We start from the raw sequence: 26,800 nt of genomic DNA on the forward strand, positions 1-26,800 counted from the left end.
GTCAGAGGCATGTTTGTTCGACATAGCATATATCTTTCGGGAACTTTACAAAACGTGCAATCTGGTGGTGGAACGAGGAACAAGGCATAGAAGTACAGTATATGATCTTTTACCAAGGATGTAGTTTATACTGAACACTAGGTTACACCAAAGTGGGTCAGTGGACTTTCTATTATTCTTGCTGCTTTACCTCTGCATCAAAGCTGCCTTTTATTGTGGTAATATCCTCAGATGATTGTGTAGTGCACTGGGTAACACTTTACTATAAGGTACCCTTTAATGGGGGGTGTAAATTCTAAGTCATTTCTAGACAGACATTAACAAACAACTTCGGTGCTTGTGAATGACTGGGTTTACATACGGCTGACCCTTTTCAACAGACTTAAAAAAAGGGTACCTTAGTATAAAAAGTGTTACCATGCATGGTTTGGTGGACTACTGTGCCCAGAGAGGGGTAAGCACGAGAATAAATTACACCATGGTGTTGTCCCAAACCTTTATTGCAGCCCCTCAACAGAACATTTACAGAAACTGTGACAGTCATCCAACCCTGCATACAGGATGCATTTTCACAATCATTTAAAAACCTTCTAGCCTGTATAGCAGGATACTACGTAAACCTCTGACATGTTTTTCTGTGTGTGAACTTCTGTTCATATGTGAACTGCAATTTGAGATTGTAGTGATGTTTTCTGTTATTGCTAGTTGTGCAATGGCTTCCCCTTGGAGTTAATCAGGTCTGTTCTGAGCAGCACCACCTTTCACTTATGGCTTTCAAAAAGGTTGAACACTTTCTTTAAAATTCAGAAAAAAGTTTTGATCCTAGAAAGTGTATTTTTATTTAAAAATCTAGAACAGATCTCGTAAAGTTTTGTATAATGTAAAATTAACACCACGTTAAAAATTCACATCAACTTCAAAAGTGTTAGGGAATAGAAAAATACCCATTAGTGTTATAGAAAAAAGACAAAATATGTACTAAAAACTATATTGCAACCACTTGACTTGTTTTATATGTCAAAACAAATCGTTTCCCCCCCAGAAAAGACTTGCATTTCAGCATTTCCTACAGTCCATCACATTAAATCAGCATCATATCATCTGGCCCCTTAATACCACAATGCACAGAAAACTGCTACAATGGAAAGATTTCAAAAACAAAAACACACCAATTTGAATTCACAGAAACATTACGGAGGAGTTTGAACACAGACTAAACGCGTAACTCCTTCAAAATAATAAACATGATCTTAACCCTCCAGCCTCAAGTCCAGATCACGAGCTAGCATTGTCCTTGTAGTAAAAACAACAATGACAACCTTAATGACAATAACGTCAATAGTAAATGCTAGCCAAATTCGAGTTGGGTGTGGTTAGGATATTAGTTAACAGGTTACACAGCCACGTTCCATTCTAGGCGTACTACAGCATTTCTCTTTGAACAGTTGGTTCCAGCTGGTTTTAGGGGCTGCACTGAAATACATGCAGAGGGACAACAACAAGATGTGTTCCTGGTGTCTGCTAAAATCTTCCACAATCCCAGACATTCATAAATCTTTGTTCCAAATGAAGCACTTACCCTGGGCTAGAGCCAGTTAATATACAAGTGAAAGTGGACCTGTACATTTAGAGAGAAATGGAACAGAAGTTTATGAACATTGTTGACGCAGACTTTTTTGTTTAAGTGTATTGAATTATGAATTTGGATGAATCAGATTCCTGTTGGACCAGGTGTGTGTATGTGGCAGACCTATTGGGAGGACCTGGGACACACACTGCACAGCAGTCAGGAGTGTCTGTTTCACCAGGAGACTGGGTGGGGTTGTGTCAGACCGTTAGACCAGAGCAGCTACATCCACACTGAGCTAAACCTAAGAGTTACGACCATATACTCGGACACCCTGCTCTTCCCTCATCTCCCTGTGTTGTTTTTGTATCTGTTTTTCCCAGAACAAAATAACATACGCCAACATATCTTCCATTTGGAGAGTTTACTTCCAACTGAAATACTGTCCAAAAGTGACAAAAAAAAGTTTCAATTAAAAAAAACTTGCACTGCTGGAAAATAAATGTGTTCCCATAGATCCTAAGAAATACAAAAAGATGTTCACTGTTGTGGCTCGAGGTCTGAGTGAGTCAAAAACACTTTCAGTACTTAAGAAATATCAGAGGGAGAGGTACTAGGAGTTGGAACAAACCAAAACGAAATGAGGAAGAGTCTCAAACACATCTTAATGAGAACTACGGCTAATAGGGATTGTTTTTCAAAGTGATATGTCTACAGACACACAGTCGCACGCACACACAAAACATCTACACACATTCTCAGTCATACACACTAAAGCTCACACACACTCGCCCAACACGTCACCTGACTTGTCCGAGTTTACCTTCCACATGTAGTAGACTCACTACACACTGGTAATACAAAACTTAGAGTGAAATTGCCACGAAAGATCAGTGCAGCTTTGCATAATACCTTCACGTTTAACAACAACAAAATCCATTAAAAATGTTGAAGTTCTGACCCACGATTCAACAGGGTGAAAGCACACTGCTGAACTCGGTTCAGACATGTCAAGATCTTTCACTAGCAAAGCAACACGTGCCTCTGCTTGTTATACACAGGAAAGGAAAAACAACCTACAACTCAAATGATCTACCTACACATACAGAAGAGAAATTCATTGATACTTTCCAATACAGAAAATGGGAATTCTTTAAACTAAAAGACGTGGAAACAAAGTAGAACAGAAAACAAAACAAAAAGGCAAGAGAGAAAAACAACATACTAATCAAACAAGTAACGGAACAGTGAGATTTTACACTAATGGAAGAAAAACGTAATTCTGAGTGTGTGAGTGAAAAAACGGAGACAGTGGCGAAAGTCGTGGCAACGCTACTCTTTCTCTGGAGGTGGGGAAGCACGGCTACACGTGCTCAGTGGGCTGGTCCTCGCTCCGTCTTACTGCGCTGAGACCGTAGGCTCTACGTTTCTATGGGAAGAAGATAGTCACTGTCACTTACTGACCTCACTGAGGACAACAGCAGAATTCAAATCAAAGTTATCATTCAATTTAGTTCATATTTCAATTACAATCTTGTAGAGAAAATATTGAGACAACATAATGTACTAATACAATGTATATGATTACTACATCATTGCTACAAAATGACAGCACAATCAATGTGATAAAAACAGAATTGATGCCCTCCATTTCAGTTCTACTCACATCATAAGTAATCTTGCAATAAGTTGTTTAATAGGATCAAAAAATCCCCTTAAACAATATGAAAATATGTCAAATGAGTGGAATTGCCCAAGCCATTTTATAAACTGTTTCATAAACCAGCCTCAAGGGGGTGCTACAGCCTACACTACAAATAGCTGCACTGGCCTCCATTACACACCACAAGGAAGAGTTAAGGGAAAGCCTAAACGGGATCCTTGGGACATCCCAACTGATGTAAGTAACCCCATTGAAGTTGAAATTTACGAGGTAAGTTTAAGTAAGGGTCAGGGTAAGGATCACGGCTAGCACTAGCTGAGCGTTAAGTCCTTTGAACAAAACCCATCTTGATAGGATTAATCCACTGACCAATAATTGCAGTCAACATTGCTTACACAAAGTCCATATTAAGCTTCAACACAACACAATAAAACCATAATGCCAAATAGTGTGACCAATGGGTCTTCTCTTTGGCAGAACGTGCCATAAGGCCTACACATTATAGACAACACTACCTATTGATCAAGCGTTTCCTACCTGGCATGGGCTTCGAAGTCAGGAAAATCTTATCGTACAATATACACAGACAGGCTATTTTTGGTCTGCTGTGGAAACAAGCCCAAAGGTCAGACTCACTGGAAAAGATGGGTTTCTAGGGACATGTTTTCTTAGATAGCATGATACAATACCGTATGATACTGTACTGCTGATTAATATCCAAACGGAAAACTATCTATTAAACAATGATTATGTACTCAGTATAGTAGGGCTACATCCAGCTGGAAAATGTAGATTCTGTGAAATGTTGATTCTTAGTTCAAGTTTACCTGTTGGTGCATCTTCAATATGTTCTTCTACCTCGGCATGTTCTTCTGTAGAAACAAAACAAACCACAGCTGGAACTAAAAGACAGCTTCAACAGTCTTGAGTACACTACAGAGCAGTACTACTGGCCATGCTTTCAGAGAACAGGATCAATGGCCACTATGAAAGAATACAACACAGAGAGAAGAGCTGTTCCTAGTTAGGACACTGGACTGAGTTATCTTAGCACCAACCTGTGAACTCCTCAAATGGCTCATCAAATTCATCTACCTCCTCTGCAACAGAAAAGCAACAGTTGCAGTTAGTTGAGGGAGAGACAGAAACAGAAAGAGAGAGACATACAGACACACAGAGAGACAGAGACACAGAGAGAAAGAGACACAGAGACACAGACAGAAAGAGGCACAGAGAGAAAGACGCAGAGACACAGAGAGAAAGAGACAGAGAGACGCAGACACAGAGAAAAAGAGACAGAGAAAAAGAGACAGAGAGAAAGAGACGCAGAGAGAGAGACACAGAGAGAAAGAGACACAGAGAGAGAGATGCAGAGACACAGAAAGAGACACAGAGAGGAGACACAGAGAGAAAGAGACACAGACACACAGAGAAAGAGACAGAGAGAAAGAGACACAGAGAAAGAGACCAGAGAGATAGAGAGAGAAAGAGACACAGAGAGAGGCACAGAGAGAAAGACAGAGAGAAAGAGAGCACTGAAGAAAGAATGAAAGTAAATTACATTCACGATTGCAACATCTGGAGGTACAGCTGAAGTTGGAAGTTTACATACACTTAGGTTTGAGTCATTAAAACTTGTTTTTCAACCACTCCACAAACTTCGTGTTAACAAACTATAGTTTTGGCAAGTCGGTTAGGACATTACTTTGTGCATGACGCAAGTAATTTTTCAAACAATTGTTTACATACAGATTATTTCACTTATAATTCACTGTATCACAATTCCAGTGGGTCAGAAGTTTACATACACTAAGTTGACTGTGCCTTTAAACAGCTTGGAAAATTCCAGAAAATGATGTCATAGCTCTAGAAGCTACAATTGGAGGTGTACCTGTGGATGTATTTCAAGGCCTACCTTCAAACTCAGTGCCTCTTTGCTTGACATCATGGGAAAATCAAAAGAAATCAGCCAAGACCTCAGAAAAAATATTGTAGACCTCCACAAGTCTGGTTCATCCTTGGGAGCAAATCCAAACGTCTGAAGGTACCACGTTCATCTGTACATACAATAGTACGCAAGTATAAACACCATGGAACCACGCAGCCGTCATACCGCTCAGGAAGGAGACGGGTTCTGTCTCCTAGAGATGAACGTACTTTGGTGCGAAAAGTGCAAATCAATCCCAGAACAACAGCAAAGGACCTTGTGAAGATGCTGGAGGAAACAGGTACAAAATGATCTATATCCACAGTAAAATGAGTCCTATATCGACATAACCTGAAAGGCCCCTCAGCAAGGAAGAAGCCACTGCTCCAAAACCGCCATAAAAAAGCCAGACTACGGTTTGCAACTGCACATGTGGACAAAGATCGTACTTTTTGGAGAAATGTCCTCTTGTCTGATGAAACAAAAATAGAACTGTTTGGCCATAATAACCATCGTTATGTTTGGAAGAAAAAGGGGGATGCTTGCAAGCCGAAGAACACCATCCCAACCGTGAAGCACGGGGTTGGCAGCATCATGTTGGGGGTGTGCTTTTCTGCAGGAGGGACTGGTGCACTTCACAAAATAGATGGCATCATGAAGATGGAAAATGATGTGGGTATATTGAAGCAACATCTCAAGATATTAGTCAGGAAGTTAAAGCTTGGTCGCAAATGGGTCTTCCAAATGGACAATGACCCCAAGCATATTTGCAAAGTTGTTTCGAAATGGCTTAAGGACAACAAAGTCAAGGTATTGGAGTGGCTATCACAAAGCCCTGACCTCAATCCCATAGAAAATTTGTGGTCAGAACTGAAAAAGCATGTGCAAGCAAGGAGGCCTACAAACCTGACTCAGTTACACCAGCTCTGTCAGGAGGACTTATTGTGGGAAGTTTGTGGAAGGCTACCTGAAATGTTTGACCCAAGTTAAACAATTTAAAGGCAATGCTACTGTAACAGTATAACTTTAGACCGTCCCCTGGCCCATACCCGGGCACGAACCAGGTACCCTCTGCACCAACTGACACCCACGAAGCATCGTTACCCATCGCGCCACAAAAGCCATGGCCCTTGCAGAGCAAGGGGAACTACTACTTCAAGGTCTCAGAGCAAGTGACATCACCGATTGAAACGCTATTTAGCGCGCACCGCTAACTAAGCTAGCCGTTTCACATCCGTTACACTACCAAATACTAATTGAGTGTATGTAAATTTCTGACCCACTGGGAATGTGATGAAAGAAATAAAAGCTGAAGTAAATCATTCTCTCTACTATTATTCTGACATTTCACAATCGTATAAAGTGGTGATCCTAACTGACATAAGACGGGAAATTTTTACTAGGATTAAATCTCAAGAATTGTGAAAAACTGAGTTTAAATATATTTGGCTAAGGTGTATGTAAACTTCCGACTTCAACTGTATATGCTTGCATGTGCTCATACGTAGTCACACACACACAAACACCTACCTGGAAGCTCTTCCTGAAGAGCTTCCTCCTGAGTTTCTTCTGATTCAGCTTCTACTTCCTGTTCAGACTCTTCTTCGTCTTCTGCTTCTTCTTCTACCTCTTCTTTGGGGCAAAGCAACAATGGATATAAGAAAACACCATTATTTTCCAAAACACTGATTGAATCTATTATTTTCCAAAAGGTGACATAAGCAATGAAAAACGGACAGGAGACGTTGAGTGCCCTTTTCACTACCCCAAGATGAGATGTGAGAAGGGCCTGTGCATGATCTCTCTACATACATGTAGCTATTCTCAGCAGATAATGTGTCATACACTTCAGCAATGCAGCACCAGGCGTTCAACAGTGCTCGTTCTGAGAGCAGTGTGAAGAAAAATGACTCATCAGCACTTGAAAGGATTTTTGGTTCAATACTTTTTAGACCCAGATTAAGCCTACCTGGAATAAAAGCCTATTGTTCTGTTCTGGATTATCTTTCCTTACCCCCTTCTGCTAGTGCTGCCTCCTCATCCAATGTCTCCTCTGCTGCTGGCTCCTTCTCCACAGCTTCCTCGTCAACTGGGGCAGCCTCTTCTTCTGCGGGGTTGGCCTCTTCCTCAACAGCCTGTTCCATGGCAGCGACTTCCCAATCAACTGGGACGGCTTCCTCTTCAACGGGTGCATCCTCTTTCTCCTCAGGTGTGGCCTCTTCATCAACCACCTCCTCAACAGGTTCATCCTCTTCATCCTCAGGTGCGGCTTCCTCCTTGACTGGGGCGGCTTCCTCTACAACCTCTTCCTCAACGGGGGCAGCCTCTTCCTCGAAGGTCTCTTCTACAGTGGCAACTACCTCCTCCACAGGGGCAGCCTCTTCTTCAACTGGTACGGACTCCTCAATAACCTCCTCCTCCTCCTCATCCTCTGGCTCATCCTCCAGTACTTCGGGCTCTTCCTCGATTTGAGGCTCATCCTCCTCGATTTGAGGCTCATCCTCCTCGATTTGAGGCTCATCCTCCTCGATTTGAGGCTCATCCTCCTCGATTTGAGGCTCATCCTCCTCGATTTGAGGCTCATCCTCCTCGAAGTGAGCAGAATCCTCCTCGAAGTGAGCAGAATCCTCCTCGAAGGGAGAAGAATGCTCCTCGAAGGGAGAAGAATCATCCTCCAGAACTTCAGGCTCTTCCTCAAAGATTTCAGGCACATCCATCTCAGGCTCTTCCTCCTCAACAACCTCAGGCTCTGTAGGGAAAAGACAGTGTTAAGCAATTTAGCTGATAACGTGGATTTCCTGACAAAGCCAACTAAAGCAAGTTTGAACATGACACTAAGTTATACGAGTCTATGATATTGGTTGACATTTTTTCATTTTAAACTTGACAATTTCAAGCCACAATCCATTCAAACATCTTAGAAAATGTTGTCAGGCTCACACACACACCTGGTGGGAAAGCAGCAGCTTCCTCTGCTTTGGCGGCCTCGATCACTTCTTCAACAACGTGTTCTGGTGTGGATGAATGGGGCAGCGGGGAGAGATAAGGGAGCAGAGGGGAACCGTTAAGACCATCCACCTGGTCCTTAACTTGAACTAAGGCATTACCTGGCATACTTCATAGTCTTCCTCTAGCACAGAACATTTCAAATGTCTTCCTTGAGACACATTAAAGAAACTGATAAGTTTGTGTGTCAATAAAGAATAAGAAAGACAAAAAAGTGTATGCTCCTTTACTATGTGGCGGCAGGGTAGCCTAGTGGTTAGAGCGTTGGACTAGTAACCGAAAGGTTGCAAGTTCGAATCCCTGAGCTGACAAGGTACAAATCTGTCGTTCTGCCCCTGAACAGGCAGTTAACCCACTGTTCCTAGGCAGTCATTGAAAATAAGAATTTGTTCTTAACTGACTTGCCTAGTAAAATAAAAGGTAAAAATTAAATTAAAAGCTCAAATAAAACATGAATCTCTAGACCTACAGTACAGAAACTGCTGACTAAAACCATGGTAGGTATAGCTCTGGTACATTAGCTTGTATTACGTCACAACAGGTATAGGTGTCTAATAGTCTAGTAGGTGAAAGCATGTCGTGTAAACAGCAGTGCCAGGTATTTGGAAAAAACAGATTATCAGAGCCAATGGATAAATGGTAGACGAGGCCTATGTCCCCTCAACCAATGACAGCCCCTCTGGGGAAACATGTGTAGACTGGACAGGTGGCAGACATATGGAATAAATAGAGTCTACATGTTTGTACAATGATTTTACTGATTAACTCTTGACATAGATAGCTACAGCAGCACCATGTGGGTGTTTGGTGGTGGACACGGTCCTACTGAGGCTAAAGGTTTCATAAAGACCATCCCTTAAGAGCGAGTCAGCCTTAAGAGCGCTTGTGAGATTCTAGTTCTAATTTTGTCTAGTCCAGCCCACAGTTCAAATTCAATAAAAATAGTGAGGAATAACTTACATGTTTAAGCAATTAGGATACTGCATAAACATCTGACAAGGGAAAGTAATATAATTGTAATATGAGGAAATTAGGTAGTAGGCTATGTTTGAGTATGGCCACATTCTTAATGTACAGAAGGTATACAACAGTGTGGTAGAGTGTCTGCTAAATGATTCAAATGTGAATGTGTTTGTGGCATCTGTATGGTTTTCAAGGGATTTGCCCACCACCGATGCTGCCGGAGTATTCTCCTTTGGGTGGGATTCATTGAGAGAGCATCTACTACAATTAAATGCTGCTGTGTGTGTGCACGTGTGTGTGTGCAGACCCGCAGGAGTTGTACCTTCTTCCACAGGTGCTGCAGGAGCCTCCTCTGGTGCTCGCTCTCTGCTAATGTCGACAGTAGCCTTCTCTTTCAGTCCTGGGGGTTTTACATGTGATGCAGGGGGATGAGGATGACATGGCAACAACTCATGTTCAGGAGAAGTGCCTTTATGAAGGCCACAACTCCATATCATGTATACTGTATTTGGTTACGTGGCTTAGTAATATTCATGGCTAGTAATAATATAGTATCATTAGGTTTGAGATTTAGGAGGTCTTACGTATCAACTTTTAGAAAACAAACATCATTCAAAAGGACAACAAAAAAAAAGATAACATTTAAAGGCTGATTTGGGTTGACTTTTGCGCTTCAACACTGAATTTGTATTGTGTTCCAATATGCTGTGAAAAAGCGAGGTCTATAGTGCTAAGAGAGAGAGAGAGAGATCAGGATAGGAGAACAAAAGAAGAGTGTTCCAGTAGAACAGGAGAAAGTTCCTTTTCGGCACCTTGTGTATACATGTGATGCCCATTTGTGTAACACCAAAGCATCTTATTGAACCGTGTGAGACAAGTGCACTTGAAGACAGGAAACCTTCAAGTATCCAGCAACTTTATTAACACGGAACACACACAGCTGATCCTTTCAAATCTATCATTTGTCCCTGGATAAAAGCACGAGTTTCATCTCCACTAAATGCAAAATAAATGACTGCGTCCTTGTCCAATTCTACTACTGTATTCTAGAGTGCCTCTAAAGAATGTCATCTTTCTGATGTAAGATTATAGCACCTCGTGGTCCTCTGGGCACCGTTCATTTAACAGTTCATACTTCTATAGAGGACAGCATTGTGATTCTCACAAGCAGGGAGTAGCTAAAACAATATGCACTATACATTGCGGGAATGGGCACCCTGCACACTAGGGGGTTTCCTACTCCCATTCGCAGAGGTTTGTAACTGGAGTGAGACCTCTCACAGGAGGGGTTTCTCATTGATCTTGTAACATCCTGTGTCACTGTCATCGGGGGCGGTTGAATGATCACCGACATCAGTGCAGGTGTGAAGAGTCTCGCATCATTTCCTCACCCCCCTATCAGACACCTTGAGCTTTTTAGCAGAAGCTTTGGGAGCCTCTTTACTTTTGGCCTCTGCCCCTTTCCCTGAATTCTTCTCTGCCTTCTGCCTCACTGCCTCTGCCTCTTTCCCTGAATTCTTCTCTGGCTTCTTCTCCTTCTTATCTTTCTTGCCCTTCTCTTCCTCCTGCTCTTTGTCTTTCCTAATCTTCTCCAAGGCCTTCTCAAACTCCTCCTTCTCTATCTTCTCCTCCTCCTCCTTCATCCTAGCTGCCACCGCCACCTTGGCCTTCTTTGCCGACTCATCCCTCGTCAGCCCCAGGACCTTCTCTTCCTCCTCCCTGGCCAGGATGTTCCTCACCTCGGCCAACGCCATCTTGGCAATCTTTTTAGCCTCCACTCGCTCATGGATGATGGCTAGCTGCTGTTTCAGGGCCTCCCTCAGCTTCCAGCCCACATCTTTGGTCAGAGGGTGTTCTGGGATACGAGAACACCATTTAGCTGTTTTGAAAAAAGATTCGCCGCCAGGCTGCTAGGATCACACTGCAAGCATTTGTCGGACCTCACTCCAAGCATTTAGTAGGTTGCAAAGCACCCTGGGTATTTGTATTTGCTGACTGGGAGTGTTAGGATAACAGCAAGTGGCATCTTTCTGCACTTTAGAAAGGTGTCGCTAGAATTGACCCTGTCAAAATATAAGGTATATAGGGGCTTGGTCTGACACCTCTTACTACACGGATGGGATTCAGTTAGTCCAACAGTTATATGATGCTGTCCAATATAACACCTAGCACACCACTGACAAGGTGAATTTCAATGATTTCATACCAAATACCCGATTACTACAAAAGTGGTAGTCAAATAGAGCATGCGACTAGAATCCAATTCACGTGTTTATGCCAAGAAGCATAATCGTAATTTTTATCAATTCAATATCAATTCAAACTTCATTCTACTAGTAAATAGACATTCTAAAGACCACAATGTGGTTATTAGAACGAAAGCAAGACCTTTTTAGCTACTGTACACTGGAACACACACGGTTCCTCATGCAAGACCTTTTTAGCTACTGTACACTGGAACACACACGGTTCCTCATTCAATACCTTTTTAGCTACTGTACACTGGAACACACACGGTTCCTCATGCAATACCTTTTAGCTACTGTACACTGGAACACACACGGTTCCTCATGCAATACCTTTTTAGCTACTGTACACTGGAACACACACGGTTCCTCATGCAATACCTTTTTGGGCTTCTCTCTTGGCAGCATGTCTTGGCTTTTCATCTGAGGTTTAGGAAAACAAGTTAAATACGGTTATAGTCTCAGACGGGTGTATCTGCTTGGTACTCACCCACCAATAGGAACAGCCGAATCGAAAAGCCTACCAATAGTAGGGGAGAGCAACTATTACAACAGAACAAAACCAAGCTCAACCAATAACAGATGGAAGTATTGTACCCCGCTCAGCTTTCACACCATTGGTAAGCTTACACACAGGAAAATATTTATCATCTAGCGGGGCTAAGCTTTTCTTTCACAATCTAATAGTAAAGCCTTTGACATACAGCTTTTGGCGTATTAAGAGTAATTTGTACCATAGCAGCTGGGGTATAGTCACAATTTAGGAGCAAATTCAGTATGAATTCAAAAACAAAATGAGCCAGACCTCAATCATAGAGTCTGAGTTATAGGCAAAACACGAAAAGCTGACACAATTCTATAACTAGGCAACCTACAAAGCAATCTGGACATTGATCCACGATAAAGTACCTTCTGTCGCCTTATTGTTCTTGAACTTTGTTTTTGGAGATTCTGTTTCAACTAAGTCGATAGGGAAAAGAAAAAACAATGACTACTGAAAGAAATCATCACTAACTTAGTCATGTTAAGTTTTCAACATTTTAGCAGGATATACAGGTTCTCTAACTAGCAGACCAGCTTTCCATGAATGTGATGCCATGCATTCACACATCTAAAAAGTAGACATTTGGCTGAGTCGGCTACTCAGAGCTTCTTGACGTTTTACTCTCAGCAGAGATAATTGGGGTGGGGTACCTCTGTGTCTCGCTCTTTTCCGATCGCGTCGAGGTTCATCTGATATTTTTCAAAAGGAACATGGCATTAGTAGCTAACAATCAGATGACCATTAAAAAAATTATCTGAATATTTGACAACTCAAAACATGCCCATGCTACACCTCATAGACAACACATGCTAACACACTCACGACTGCGTAGTGCTTACCCATATGTCCTATTCTGATGGTTTCATTACATTACTTGTAGGAGTGTGTACAACTCGGAAATGACGACCACGTGAGTGTATCATGACTGTATAAGGAATTTTACACCTAACCAATACATTTGGATGCATATTCATTCAATTTGAGGATCATTGACCCTTCTGTTAATGGTGCCAAAGACCAAATAAAACAATAGACGGTAGTCCCCCATTAACCTCACCAGTTGAACCTGTCATGTAGCTATACTGTCGTTGTTTAGTCATTGGACTTGAGCACCAAGTCAATTCTAAATTATTGAAGCCAATATGAAATCTGAATGGGCTCCACCCAAAAGCTTGTTCAGCAGGTTTCTTGCATCTTCAACAGTGCTATTCCTTGTACCTTTTGTGTTTGCTAATACTTACTAGAAGCCTGTGTTTTTTACAAAAAAACGTTCAATGTTGTCATAGATTACACATTTATTTTACCATGCAATTACAAAAGACTGGAACTTCCCTCTCCAGCTGCTGAGTTCCACCTATAGGCTACAATGTTTAGCATTTAAAGACTAAGCTAGCTGGGTGAGTCTCTTTAGGGTGTGAGTGTGAGTCAGCACTGATCTGTCTCAGAGATCTGGGGTTGAGGTTCTGACGTTGGGGTTGACATGAGGATAATGCCATATCTTCTGTGTCTCAAATCAGGTAAAATGTTCATGGGGTGTGGAATTTGGTAAAAGTCCTTGAACTCATTTTAGCCATTGAGTCAGGCTCCAAATGCATGGAATCCTCAACAGGGAGCACGCTTTCCCAAAACGACCTCATATTTCATAACCTTGTTTTAGGACTTCTAGACAATTGGTTTAAGGAACAGCCAAAAGCTAGTTTCTCAGGGGTTTGCTTTAACAAATGATTAACACCTGTGTAATGGGTCCTTCATCCAGCCGGTCTCTGAATATCTAACAGTACACGACCATATGTGCAGTCTCTTGGCCAATACATCAAAATGCACTACTTATCCAGACACAAATGCACACTATTTGTATTGTGTTTAACAAATTGATGATGAAGACAAAAATGGAAAGACGGGGACAAATAGCTCCCGAAGACGTTTAAAAACCAACAAACATGGAAAATGAATAGTAATCCTAGAGACAAAGAAATACCATAATGAGGGAATACACTTCAACAAGCTTCAATAAACTAACACGGAATGATGAACAACTCAAGTAAAAAAAATACAAATATAATTCCTGCTAAGTGGATAAATATGTGCTGTGGTAGAACCCTAGGGCATGCAGTACTGTAGTTGGAAAAAGGAGACAACCATCGGTTGTCAAAGTGCAACTGTTCATTGCATACGTTCGTAGTTTGCTGGGCATTGCAAGCAGTCTTCTCAGTGGAAATGCACATATCCTAGAAAAGCATTATCCAGTCTGGAAAGTGCTCCAAAAATCTTGAAGGCATAGTCTTCGTCCCTCTATAGGAAATCTTCAAAAAGAGGCTTGAGGGGTTGACTGTGCCATGATAAAACCCTTTAAAAAGTATTCTACTAGGGATTGGTGATTTTAAGGAGTGGTTTTCCACAAACGCTTGCTCCTCAAGCAATGGGAAACAAGTCTAAAGGAGCAACAAGTTGGGACCTCATACCAAGAGGGATATGGCTACTGGTTACTGGTTGTGGAGACCTAAGATCACACAACCCTTTCGCAGAACCTCGTCAGTCTGAGAAGTGCCAGCACTTTCTTCCTCCTCCTCCGCTGTTCCCTCCTCATCCTCAAATGGTTCAAACGGGTTTATGAGGCCATAGAGGAAGGTGAAGAAGCCTTGAAACCAATCAGAGCCCTCCTCCGCTAACATATCCAGGACCTCCTCGAGGGAGTCCGAGCTTTCCTGACTGCCATCTTTGGTCAGGCCTACGCAAAGAGGGGAAAACAAGGAAAGAGAGGAAGGAAGGGAGAAAAGGAAAGAGAGGAGAAAGATGTGGTAGAGCAGGAAAAAAGGAGGAAAGGAGAGGGTGGAAAGTTTTAAGCGAGGTTAGGCAGCAAGGGAAACTATATGTAGGTCTAAGGTCGCATGAAGCAGAGTTAGAAACTAAAGAGAGGAGAGGATAGCAATAGAAGAGCCTAGAGAGGGGCATGCAGTGGGACTCTACAGAATCTATCACTAGCAGCAGGGGGACAACAGCTGTGCCAGACAGGCAGTGGTCTGGGCGACAAAGCAGAGCAGGAGTCTTTATGGCAGAGAGCGGCAGAGGAGACAATATCAGAACACGGGACCACCTCTTTGGTGAAAACACTCCTGAAGTAAGTTCTCTCCCTTTTGTTTATAAAGAAAATAGCAACTTTAAGATATGACAAGCGACTTTGAGATGAGAGAACACCACATCTACGTCCTGGTTAAGTTATTCTTAAAGCATGCAGCAGTTTGGCCCTGTGCTATTTGTTGTGCATGTCTATTGATAAACGGATGTCATGTCAGTGGTGTGGGCCTGAAACACAATGGTCAGCATGGAATCCATTTCCAGACACCATTTCACACCATGCACATGCAGACCTCGTGGATTCATTGTTCAGTTCATTTGGTACAATTGACTAAAATAGTCTCGTGGTAGAGATCTGATAAGCCAAGTCAGTCATGCAAAAGAAAACCCAAATCAGTTGGTGGGTGGAGCTGCTCATTGGAATGGGCTCATTGTAATGACTGGAATGGAATCAAACACAAACGATATGGAAATCACATTCGACTCCGTTCCATTTCTGCCATTACAATGAGCCAATCCTCCTATAGCACAGCCCACCAGCCTCCCCTGATTATCACACAAACACGTCAATAAATAACAATCCAGTAAAATCGATGAACTTGCCTAGTAATACTTTAGCATCCTCCACATCGAAGTCACCATCTCCATCGGCGTCATAGGACGAAAGTTTACCTAGCAAAGAAACAGGAGCCGGTCTTTAGCCACGGGTCAATGGGGGTTGGGTATGAATGGTGAAATGAGGTGGGATAATACATTATGCAATTGAATCGAAAGCGGGATGGGGAAACAATAGCATCTAAGTTATAATAACATGTTCATTGCCACTACTCTTACATGATTATTAGTATAATCATTAACATTCATTTCTGCATTTCCAGAAGTTACATCGTTAAATTGCTATTAATTATCATTAGCAATGTTATCATGAGCAATTATTTAAATGATCATACTAGTGTTTCTGGTAAAATCACATTAGCATTATAGTATCATGTTAGCATTTCAATATTTATTTACTTTTAATTATGAGGTATAATCACAACATAGCAGGGCTAAGTATTATTTTTATAAATTGTCTAGCTCAGCATTAAAAATAATATTATTTTGCCAGCTTTGCATTACATTTGTTCATTTACATTGCATTGTATCTATGGCAGTGGGAATGTATTTAATTGATATTAATAATTAGAAATACAGTGTGAAGGTAGTCTTTCCTATGATGATAATTTAAGACTAATGCAAAACTTAAAATGAGTTATCTTTTCTTCGATAAGAATTGAGTCAAAAGCAAGTGATTAGATGATGGGAAACAAATGGATTATTTCAATTGGGACAGGAAGGTTAGTGAGTGAAATGGTTGAGGGGGCATGATCATAGGCACAACAAATATCATACCTTGCAGTGTCTCAGAGAGGGTACTGTGCATGTCCTTTGCCTTGGCTGCATGCAAGATTAAGACCAGACGAAAACATTCACATTGGAGAAATGACATTATTTAAACATGAATCCAGACATGATTAGTGTACAGGCATATTGCGAGCCACACACTGAGCATGTGCACACATGCACCAAAGGTAAAACAACGTCAAGGTTGAAAAGTTTAAAGTTCAATGTTAAGATGCATCAAAGCACTCAGTATCACTTTGGGTTATTACTCAATGATGTTGTGACTGGCGAAGGCTGAAAGTTCTGTCAACAGACTGTGACAGGCTGCTTGCTGTAGCTAGTAGGAAATGTAGCCTTCCTACAGTTAACAGTTGTTTTTCGTGTCAAGGTGTCACTTACCGATGGTGCCTTGGTAGTCGACCAGGTCGAAGTAGACGACGGCCACGGAGGTCCAGACCCCCAGGAGGGCCAACACCATGAACCAGGTGAAGAAGGAGCTTCCACCTGCTCCCTCAGGCTTCTTGCCATTCTTACTGGCTAGCTGTGCTTTGCCCTCTGTAACGATGGGCGAGAGAGAAAAGAGTCAGACCTGAAGCCAATACTGTACAGGATAATGGCTACACACAAATTCACACAAACACAATTTGTTCCATTTGAGTTGTGAGATGGTCAAAATACAGGCCTAAATGTTATCCCAATCAGAAAGCCTTTGTAGTTAAAAGAAGCTGACAGCTAAGAGAGATACTGCACCATAATACTTTGGATTATATGTTGTTTTGTTACTGCATTCATATAGAAAAAAGGAAGTAAATGGGTAAGAATAGAGAACACCCATGCCACTGACTACTTTTTTGCCACTTACAAGAGCAAATGGTATATAAAGTATTGCCTAAAAAGAGCACGAAAACTAAATGAATGTCACAAACCTCACGAGGATTAAACATAGGCCGAGAGTTTTCAACTAACTGAATTATAATTCAGTGTGTGAATGTTCAAGCAAAAGCCCAATAAATCTATGATTGTCCTTAGAGAGGCAACAAGAAAAAATCAGTAGAGTAGCTAGTTATTCTGGGTGCATTTGACACTGTACACAGAGCACTATGGGTAAAAATACCAATGTATTCGAAGAGATGGCAATGGAAGAATGAACAGGTGCCGAGTCCCCTACCCTCAAGCTAGGTCAAACCATTCACACATAGGCAGATGCACCATATTCAGATACACAGCACCTGCTCATGTCAATGTCGTGACAGTTATAAAAATATGTCTCGGTAAGTCCCAACAAAATATCCCATTGCCCTCTGTCATAATTAATGCACCTATTAGTCAACTTCACTTTTTTGCAAATCCATCCACACACTACAGTTTCTGATGTTTCATTCTAAAAGTTAAATAAAGTTGCTCCACATCTGCACCAAAACCAACCCAAACACTCAATCCTTTTCCACAGAGCGGTGTCCTTTGTTCTTCTCGTCCCCTAAGCTGAGCAGAACAAAAGCCAAAGTATTACCCCAAGGTCTGGACCCCTCAGAAAAAACAGTTTCTCAAGGTCTGGACCCCTCGGTTTCTCTACCATCACCAAAAACAGATGCCACGGGTCGAATCAACATATATGTATACATCTATATATTCCAAGTTGTTATGTGACAGAGTCGCTCCATCTACCTTCGGTCTGTTCGACAACCACCGCGGGTTCAAGCACCCGGGTGGGTTCCACTATCGGCTCTTCCATCTGTGCAGACTACCCTGACCAGTCCGATTGGGAAAAGCCTCCGTGCGTCTCTTATCACCCTTATACTTCCTTCCCCCAAACCTCTGTGCCCTCCTCCTCTTTTTGTTCCTGGCAAACTCAGCCGGAACCTGATATGGGACCTGAACCAGCAAATAGGGCTATTTTTAGAGCTGTCCTCTTGTCCAGCCAGAAGACATTCAGGCACTCATATGGAGAGGCTCTGTTAACGCCATGCCAACGGGACATTACCCAGCATCCCTCTTGGCTGTCATTATAGTGCTGCCTCTCGGGCCGGGAATTGCCAGGGACCTCACGATATGATATTATCTCGATACTTAGGTGCCAATATGATTTTTACATTGCGATTCTCACAATTCAATATGTATTGTGTATTGCGATTTGATAATGCGATTTTATTGTGATTTGATGTTCCAGACTTATTGCTCACTATATGCCTGCTGTAGAGAGAAGAGACAGCATGAAAAAAGTAGTTTTGACCAGTCATGGAAATAAAAGTGCTGAAAAAAAGGTTGGCTCACTATTTAAAAATGGATGATCAAACTAGCCTTCGCTAATGCTACTTTGCAAAATAATTATGAATAAAATCGATACGGTATAGATTCGCCCCCCTCCCCCATCACCAGCTGCCCCCCGCTCCGGTAACAATAGAACAGCATCAGGTAGAGAGGGGGAGATCTTTACTAGGAGAACTGGCTGACACCTAATCACACACACATACTGCCGTGTGATTGAGCGGACTGAGGGAGAGGGATTTAAAGGCTACAGGCCATGCAAATCCTGGCTTTCAGTGACTTTGCCTGGTTGTCAGGGGGATACTTGTTAGCCCTACATGGGCGGTTTAAGCAGGCTCAGAGAGAGTGGAGGCATTTCAAAACTGCCGACTACTCTGCCTACTCAGGAAATGAGGGACAACGCCTTTCACAAATGTACCTTACCTGTGACAAATGCACCTTACCTGTGACATAGGACAATCTGCTGAAAAACAGTGTGCAAGTTGGGTGAAGGGGTTGGGTTATTTTTTGTGTTAAATGTTGCTCATCCAGAACATCCCTTGCATGACCACAAATCATAGCAAGGAACAGCAAGCAAACACATGAATGCACAATGAGCCACACATTGCCAAGCACACATGAAAATCACATTCAAATACTTGGGAGGCCGTACAAACTGTAGAAACAATCAACCACTAGGCAGGCTAATCTGTCCGAACCCTGGTCACTGTCCAAACCTTGGTCAGAAAGTTGTTGGTCATGTTAAAACCAGAATCTTTCGCACTATTTTCATCTGTTTGGTTTAAAGTATTTGCTACTCGATGTAGGCATACAGTTCTGAACACTAAGCCTACACAATATTACAACAGAATGAAAAAAGCCTAAGTAGGCAGACAAACTTTCTAAACGGTTTGCAATCCTCATGAGAACATTGGTACTGACAATCCTGAAAAGGGTGCTGCCCTAATCTAGCAGACCTGGTTCTCATGTCCCCTGAGCCATTTGTGCAGGCGTTTACTGCACACCATTCCCTACCAACTCTCTGGAGAGCCTCATAACCAACTCCCCCCGACATTTACATTGTAGTCAGTTAGCAGATGCTCTTATCTAGAGCATTCATCTTAATATAGCTGGGTGGGACGACCACATATATCAGTCATAGTAAGTTCATTTTTCCTCAAAGTAGCTATCAGCAAAGTCAGTGCTCGTAGGAGGGAAAAGTAAAGATTACCAACTGAATGTGGCTGCCATTGTGTACTACCTATCACAGACACGTATTAACACACACACACATCCTCTGATGCAAAAATAACATTTACAGTGTGAATGTATTCAACACACAAGCACACCACACGCACCGTGTCTTTCGGCTGAATGCTCCATGACCACAACACCCCAGTAGTTCCACTCTAACCTCTTTTCAAATGTTTAGTAAGTTAGTTGGAGGAAACAGACTCCTTCTCCCTGTTCTCGGTCTCTGCTTGACGTTTGTGAGTACATATTGTTCAGTCTGAGCTTACATAAGGATCCTGTGGAATGTCTGCTTTGACACACTCCCCTTCTTTTCTCTCTTTCAAACATACAAACACACCCTCAAAACACACACCATGACATTTTGGGACAGAAATGGGTGACTATTGTCAAGGTGACAAGTTAATGTTACTCCCGTCCTCGATCCCCCCCCCACCCCCAGACTCTCCCAAGGCCAGTTTGATCTAATCATGATGTGTTCAGTTTTGCAGAGAATGCCCTCAGGTTATAACCATAAAACCTGCTTGGTATCCATCCCACACATGATGCCCCACCCTCATACACCTATACACTGTAATGGTTTGGTTAAAAGGGCCAGTCCCAAGTCACCAAGTTCACAGATAGTAGAGTTAAAAGAGACTCCAGACCAGATACAGGGTTACCATATTGCTGAAAACTCCTTCTAAACACATGGAGCCAACACACTAGTTTGCATGTATAACCAAAGTAACCTTTAGTGATACTACTCACATTACCAGTAACGTAACAGCATTGTGATAGCCTATATAATGCTATGTGGGAACATCAGGAAATTAGCCTAACAATGTTGAAATCTAAAATAAATAGTGTTGCGTGGTATACCCGAAACGTCTGTACTTTTTCGACACTAGAACACAAAAAAACGGTTAAGTACTAGAAATATTTAAAACTTTCAGTACGTCTGTCAAATTTGTCTCGTCATATATGGAATACAGATTGAGAGGATGGAATCTGTCTAGTAATTTGTCTGAATCTTCTCAAGGGGGCAGCAGTAAGCTAGCTAGGCTACTTGTCTTCTCATGGGAGCAGTAGTAAGCTAGCCAGGCTACTTGTCTTCTCATGGGGGCAGTAGTAAGCTAGCCAGGCTACTTGTCTTCTCATGGGGGCAGTAGTAAGCTAGCCAGGCTACTTGTCTTCTCATGAGGGCAGTAGTAAGCTAGCCAGGCTACTTGTCTTCTCAAGGGGGCAGTAGTAAGCTAGCCAGGCTACTTGTCTTCTCATGGGGGCAGTAGTAAGCTAGCCAGGCTTCTTGCGCATGATGCTGACAGCGCGTGCTAGCCACTTTTGAGAAGCAAGCCAAACTTCTGGCTTCAGAAGCTAATTATATAAATACTTTGCTTAGCGAGCAGATGAGGGCCAGCCCACCAAAACAACTAAGCAAAATATGTTACAAAGCAGTGCAGTGCAGTGCAAGGGAGGTTGAGTTCCAAAACAACATAAAAAAAAAACGATTTCACACATAACATTTGCATTGTAACGTTATTCTACTAGCAACTGAATTCAAATTATTTTTGAGTGACATTGTCATGAAAATATCTTTAGTATGAAATTCTTGTGAGCATTTTAAATATGATTACAACCCAAAAGTCATGTGAAACACTTCACATTTGTCTGGGCTTGCTAACGCCTAGGTATAATAACTAGAGACCGTGTCCAAGATGTCAGATCTTGTTTTAAACGTAATCTACTCACGTTCACATACGCCGATTCATGGACCATCTATATCCGGGTTGCATTCATTTTAGGTAACTTTTACAAATAACCGAAAAATATATATACTTATTTTATTTATTTAATTAACAAAGTTATGCAACACCCAGTTCCCCCGTGTGAAAAAGTAATTACACCCTTACACTCAATAACTGGTTGTTGTGGCACCTTTAGCTGCAATGACTGCAACCAAATGCTTCCTGTAGTTGTTGATCAGTCTCTCAAATCGTTGTGGAGGAATGCAGAACTGCTTTAACTTAAAGAAATTTGTGGGATTTCAAGCATGAACTGCTCGTTTCAAGTCCCGTCACAACACTTCAATTGGGATTAGGTCTGGACTTTGAATCGGTCATTCTAAAACTTAATATTTCTTGCTTTTTAACCATTTTCATGTAGACTTGATTGTGTGTTTTGGATCATTGTCTTACAGCATGACCCAGCTGCGCTTCAGCTCACAGACGGATGGCGTGACATTCTCCTGTAGAATTCTCTGATACAGAGCACAATTCATGGTTCCTCCTGTTAATGGAAGTCCTCCAGGTCCCGAGGCAGCAAAGCATCCCCAAACCATCACACTACCACCACCATGCTGACCCCAAACCATCACACTACCACCACCATGCTGACCCCAAACCATCACACTACCACCACCATGCTGACCCCAAACCATCACACTACCACCACCATGCTGACCCCAAACCATCACACTACCATCACCATGCTTGACCCCAAACCATCACACTACCATCACCATGCTTGACCCCAAACCATCACACTACCATCACCATGCTTGACCCCAAACCATCACACTACCATCACCATGCTTGACCCCAAACCATCACACTACCATCACCATGCTTGACCCCAAACCATCACACTACCACCACCATGCTTGACCGTTGATATGAGGTTCTTACTGTGAAAGGCAGTGTTTATTTTTTGTCAGACGGGGGCGAAGGTTCACCTTCCAACAGAACAACGATCCTAAGCACACAGCCAAGACAACACAGGAATGGCTTTACAACAAGTCTCAATGTCCTTGAGTGGCCCAGCCAGAGCCCAGATTTGAACCCGATCGAACATCTCTGTAGAGACCTGAAAATAGCTGTGCAGCGGCACTCCCCATCCAACTTGAGAGGATCTGCAGAGAAGAATAGGAGAAACTCCCCAAATACAGGTTTGCCAAGCTTGTAGCGTCATACCCAAGAACACTCGAGGCTATAATCGCTGCCAAAGGTGCTTCAACAAAGTACTAAGTAAAGGGTCGGAATACTTATGTAAATGTGTGCGCATTTATTTTAAATAAATGCGCAAAAAAAACAACTGTTTTTGCTTTGTCATTGTGGGGTATTGTGTGTAGACTGAGGGAAAAAACTGTTTTTGCTTTGTCATTATGGGGTATTGTGTGTAGACTGAGGAAAAAAACTGTTTTTGCTTTGTCATTATGGGGTATTGTGTGTAGACTGAGGAAAAAAACTGTTTTTGCTTTGTCATTATGGGGTATTGTGTGTAGACTGAGGAAAAAAACTGTTTTTGCTTTGTCATTATGGGGTATTGTGTGTAGACTGAGGAAAAAAACGATGCATTCCAAAAGTCATGGGGTCGGAATACGTTCTGAATGCACTGTGTGTGTTGTGTGTGTGTATCTATCTATCTATCTATCTCACAGTGGTAAGGGATATGAACTAACAGGTTATAAACAACGCTATTACCACATCACATAGATTGTAATATGGCTTTTCTTCCTGACTTGGCATCCTCCGTGACTTCATCCACGCACCGCTACTGTCGAAATACTAAACTTTGTATCGAGGTCAAAATTCTAGTATCGTGACAACACTAAAAATGAATATTTTAAAAGGCAAATAGCTAAAATCATCTCAAAACCATATTACTGACTCTCCATAAAGACTAGCTTGTCTCTCCTTCAATAGTTGTAGAACCCCGAAATGCATAACCATAGTTCAAACTGAACAAACCGTGTCCAGGCTCTGAGATGCAGCAGGCCTACATACTGTACGCAGGACTCTAGCAATAAAATGGGCAGATGAACTCTAATTCAAATATTAATACTTCTGTGTTATCAATTCAATAGCAGTAAAATTAACTCAAGCATCAGTGAGGGCAAAAACAAACAACTTCAGCATTGCTGAAGAGCATGTGCAAAGTTTATACAACATTTTCCAATCCTGACACTCTTGTACAAGTAAGCTAAAACAAAACATCCCATACAAACAAACTCACACCACACATGCAAGATTATTCCTCAAGAGTAGCATTTAGTTTGGGGTAAACACACTGCAAAGAAAAAACATGTTCACACAGGTCAGGGCAAGCAGTTGTTGCCTTTACCAGTTCTTTGGCCTTCGTCCAATTAAACCAAGCATCTGAGAGATGAGGAGGCCTGGGATGGGGCAATTTCATTTTTTAGAAATATCAATTTGATAATACATAATAAAATGTCCATAGAAAACCATTGTAGAATATCATTGACAATCAAACCTTGAAACAAACAATATGGTGAAAAAAATGCACAAAAGACAACATTTGAAAATATTTGGTTACATACATTTTTAGATTGGTCATAAAGTACAGAATTTGACTTGGCATATACTTTTACCTGCTTATTACATAATCATAAATGCAGAATCGAAAACAGCTTTCACTTTCATGTATCAATAAGTCACATCCCTATAGCTATAGGCAGGCAGTTCATAGTCAGACGTTGGGCAGTGAGTATGAGGGCTGTTCAGGGCAGTGCAACGTAACCAATGTTAACTCATAAAATGTATGACAGATGCTTCTCGGTCGTGTAGAATAGTAAATTATGTCACCTCTACATATTACACTACATTTCTTTCTGCAACTTCCTGATCAACGGTCAACATACATGAAGGAGGAGGCGGCTGTCTTGTGAAATACTCTGATAACTGTACATAATGTTCCAAAGTTTAAAAAAAAACATCATTCTACCTTTATCACTGGACATGCGACGTGTGTTGACCCATCTTCAACTCATTTTCAACCACTAAATTGATATAACGTTTGTAATTCATTTTTTGATTACTTTTCTAAACGTTTTACTATTGCAGCTCAGTCAAAAGTCTGGCCCGTAACATTCACACTGATATGATCGATATGAATAGTGGCCTGATGATTATCATATTTCTTTAAAGAGTACAAAACAGTGGACATCAGGCGTTCTGTATCGGATGAATGAAGTCATTGGATTTAGAAATACATTTCTAGAAGTAGCCTAGCCTATTGTAGGAAGGGCACTGAAAATGATGTTATGAGATTATGCCAATATTTTACAATGTGCAACACATTCTACGACTACGTCATATGCCAACACACATTTCGGGTACACTTTTCTACGGCCACGTGTCACAATGCAACTGGAGTTTTGCAAAGGGGACATACATTTAGCATGACTCGTAGGCTACATGTAAAGCCCGCGCCCCCTTGCAGTCAGGCTGCCCTTAAACCACTGGTTAACGTTTAAAGTATGGGGCTCAGACCACGCCATTGTAACGTATTATCTTGATAACTTGGGTAGCGGCGCCATATTATTAAAACGTCTCCATAGGGGTCCTGGTTTGAAACCCCGACAACGATAGAAGCCACGTGTAACCCCTCCCACGTTCTTCCATTATTGACACGTGAACACTTGGAGAAATGACCGAAAACGAAAAAAGGGGACGATACCCTAGTCTACTGATGTAGTTTCTGTTGTAGTCTACGAGGGAGATATTTAATTGGCCTTGCTGCGTACAATGGCACAATTGGGAATGATAGAACTCAAAGTCCTCATTAGTGCACGGGCCGCTCAATTTTAATCAAAAATTGACCTGATACCCTCTCAAGCTATGCTTCTCTGCAACCTGACGAATTGCAACAATGCTTCAAATCGAACGAATGCCTCGTCCGTTATACAATGTAGCAGAGAGGCAAAGCGCCTATCATCTGGATACAAAGACACTTGGGATGTTTACTATAACTCGACAAATGTATAGTTGGTGGTGACTCCATAAAAAGGGACACAATTGTTTGGGAACTTTTGGGGTATATTGTGGACGTTGTGCTACATCTTGTCCAGTTATGAGTCTATAGTATTGTAGGCTAACTTGCATTGCCTAAATGAAAAGATAAATCTTGCCGGCCGATTAACTTTCTAAGGCCTTCTGTAGCCAAGTGAAGGTTGGTTGCATGCACCACTGCCATTACTGAAATTGAATTTACGAACCTTTCAGTTTCTGTCCTCGTGGGTTTTTCTTCGTGACCATGGCTATTCGAAGTTGCTTGAATTCAAGTGGAAATTCAAAATTAGCGAGCGTCACTGTCAATTTCTTGCAATAAAGGTGGCCCAGTAGAAATCAAATCTCTCTGCCCTCATAAACCGAAGCCCATAGCAACCCCGTCGACTTTTGAGTGACTGCGCCCTCAGCCAGTGAGGGTTTTACGAAGACAAGATGGGCGGAGAAAGGGAAATGTCGTCCAATTCGCTTTCAGAGGATGTTGTCTTATTCAATCGTGTGGATACCCGCAGGTTAGAACCACCTCGTCCATGGTCATGTCTAGATGGGATACAGTTTTTCTCGAATTTGACCTCAAAAGGAGGTTTTCACTAACCCTAACCTTAACTATTTTTCTAACCTTGACCTAATTCTCCGGACCTGATACGTTAATTATCCTAATCTGCTGCGTAAATTCTCGTAAACCTGCTACATAAAGTCAATTTTGACAAAAGTTGTATCCCTTCTAGAGAAAACCCTCGTTCATGCCCGTTTTTTTCTGGACTGGAACGTGGCAAGATATAAGATAAATCCATCGCGAGACTAGACGGTGTTCTTCACAGTACTGTAATAGCTCTTTATTACGTAACCTATGTAATCACGGAGTCATAGGGCAGTTGTAAACCGTTTTTAACAAATATGTCGCTTAAAGCCACGTTACCTTGTGACGGAATTTTATTAATGGCGCATGTTAGATGTGCATTTGATAGAAAGGCCTACTAAAAGTGAGTTATCACAAACATGACGAGAGACGTGTGTAGAGAATGGCCGTGTTCGAGAGGATCAAAACCGTAATGTGTCATGGGTAAATTGTGACTGACTGATCTACAAATAATAATGAGTAGTTATTATTGATGCAACGTTTTTTGTAGATCAACCAGTCGGCA

General features: G+C 41.8%; 1 protein-coding gene across 6 annotated transcripts; it reads right to left on the bottom strand.

Annotated features, from left to right (window-relative positions):
• Positions 1-482: 482 nt before the first annotated feature.
• Positions 483-26,355, bottom strand: LOC112227023 (aspartyl/asparaginyl beta-hydroxylase). Of its 6 annotated transcripts, none has more exons than XR_002949810.2 (12): positions 25,865-26,355; positions 16,774-16,929; positions 16,384-16,428; positions 15,595-15,663; positions 9,449-9,526; positions 8,106-8,168; positions 7,172-7,906; positions 6,688-6,789; positions 4,289-4,330; positions 4,058-4,102; positions 3,768-3,835; positions 483-2,996 (listed from the first exon to the last, which is right to left on the bottom strand). XR_002949810.2 is itself a non-coding variant. In XM_024391801.2 (11 exons), exons 1-11 carry the CDS (start codon positions 18,104-18,106, stop codon positions 2,989-2,991), a joined length of 1,410 nt encoding a protein of 469 aa, XP_024247569.2. In that variant the 5' UTR covers positions 18,107-18,215; the 3' UTR covers positions 483-2,988. The 6 variants fall into 6 exon arrangements, 1 of the variants encoding a protein (XP_024247569.2); XR_002949811.2 differs by lacking the exon at positions 25,865-26,355 and adding an exon at positions 19,977-20,131; XR_002949809.2 differs by lacking the exon at positions 25,865-26,355 and adding an exon at positions 18,040-18,221 and having other exon boundaries at positions 6,688-6,786.
• Between the last annotated feature and the right edge of the window lie 445 nt (positions 26,356-26,800).

This window comes from Oncorhynchus tshawytscha, linkage group LG28 (genome assembly GCF_018296145.1).
Source record: "Oncorhynchus tshawytscha isolate Ot180627B linkage group LG28, Otsh_v2.0, whole genome shotgun sequence".
In the NCBI taxonomy this organism is placed as follows: Eukaryota; Metazoa; Chordata; class Actinopteri; order Salmoniformes; family Salmonidae; genus Oncorhynchus; species Oncorhynchus tshawytscha.

Coding starts and splice junctions, on each gene's coding strand:
- LOC112227023 (XM_024391801.2), bottom strand. CDS start 18,106: ATGGAAGAGCCGATAGTGGAACCCACCCGGGTGCTTGAACCCGCGGTG. Junction 8,169..9,448: donor TGCAGCACCTGTGGAAGAAG/GTACAACTCCTG, acceptor CATCCACACCAG/AACACGTTGTTGAAGAAGTG. Junction 4,103..4,288: donor GCCATTTGAGGAGTTCACAG/GTTGGTGCTAAG, acceptor TTGTTTCTACAG/AAGAACATGCCGAGGTAGAA.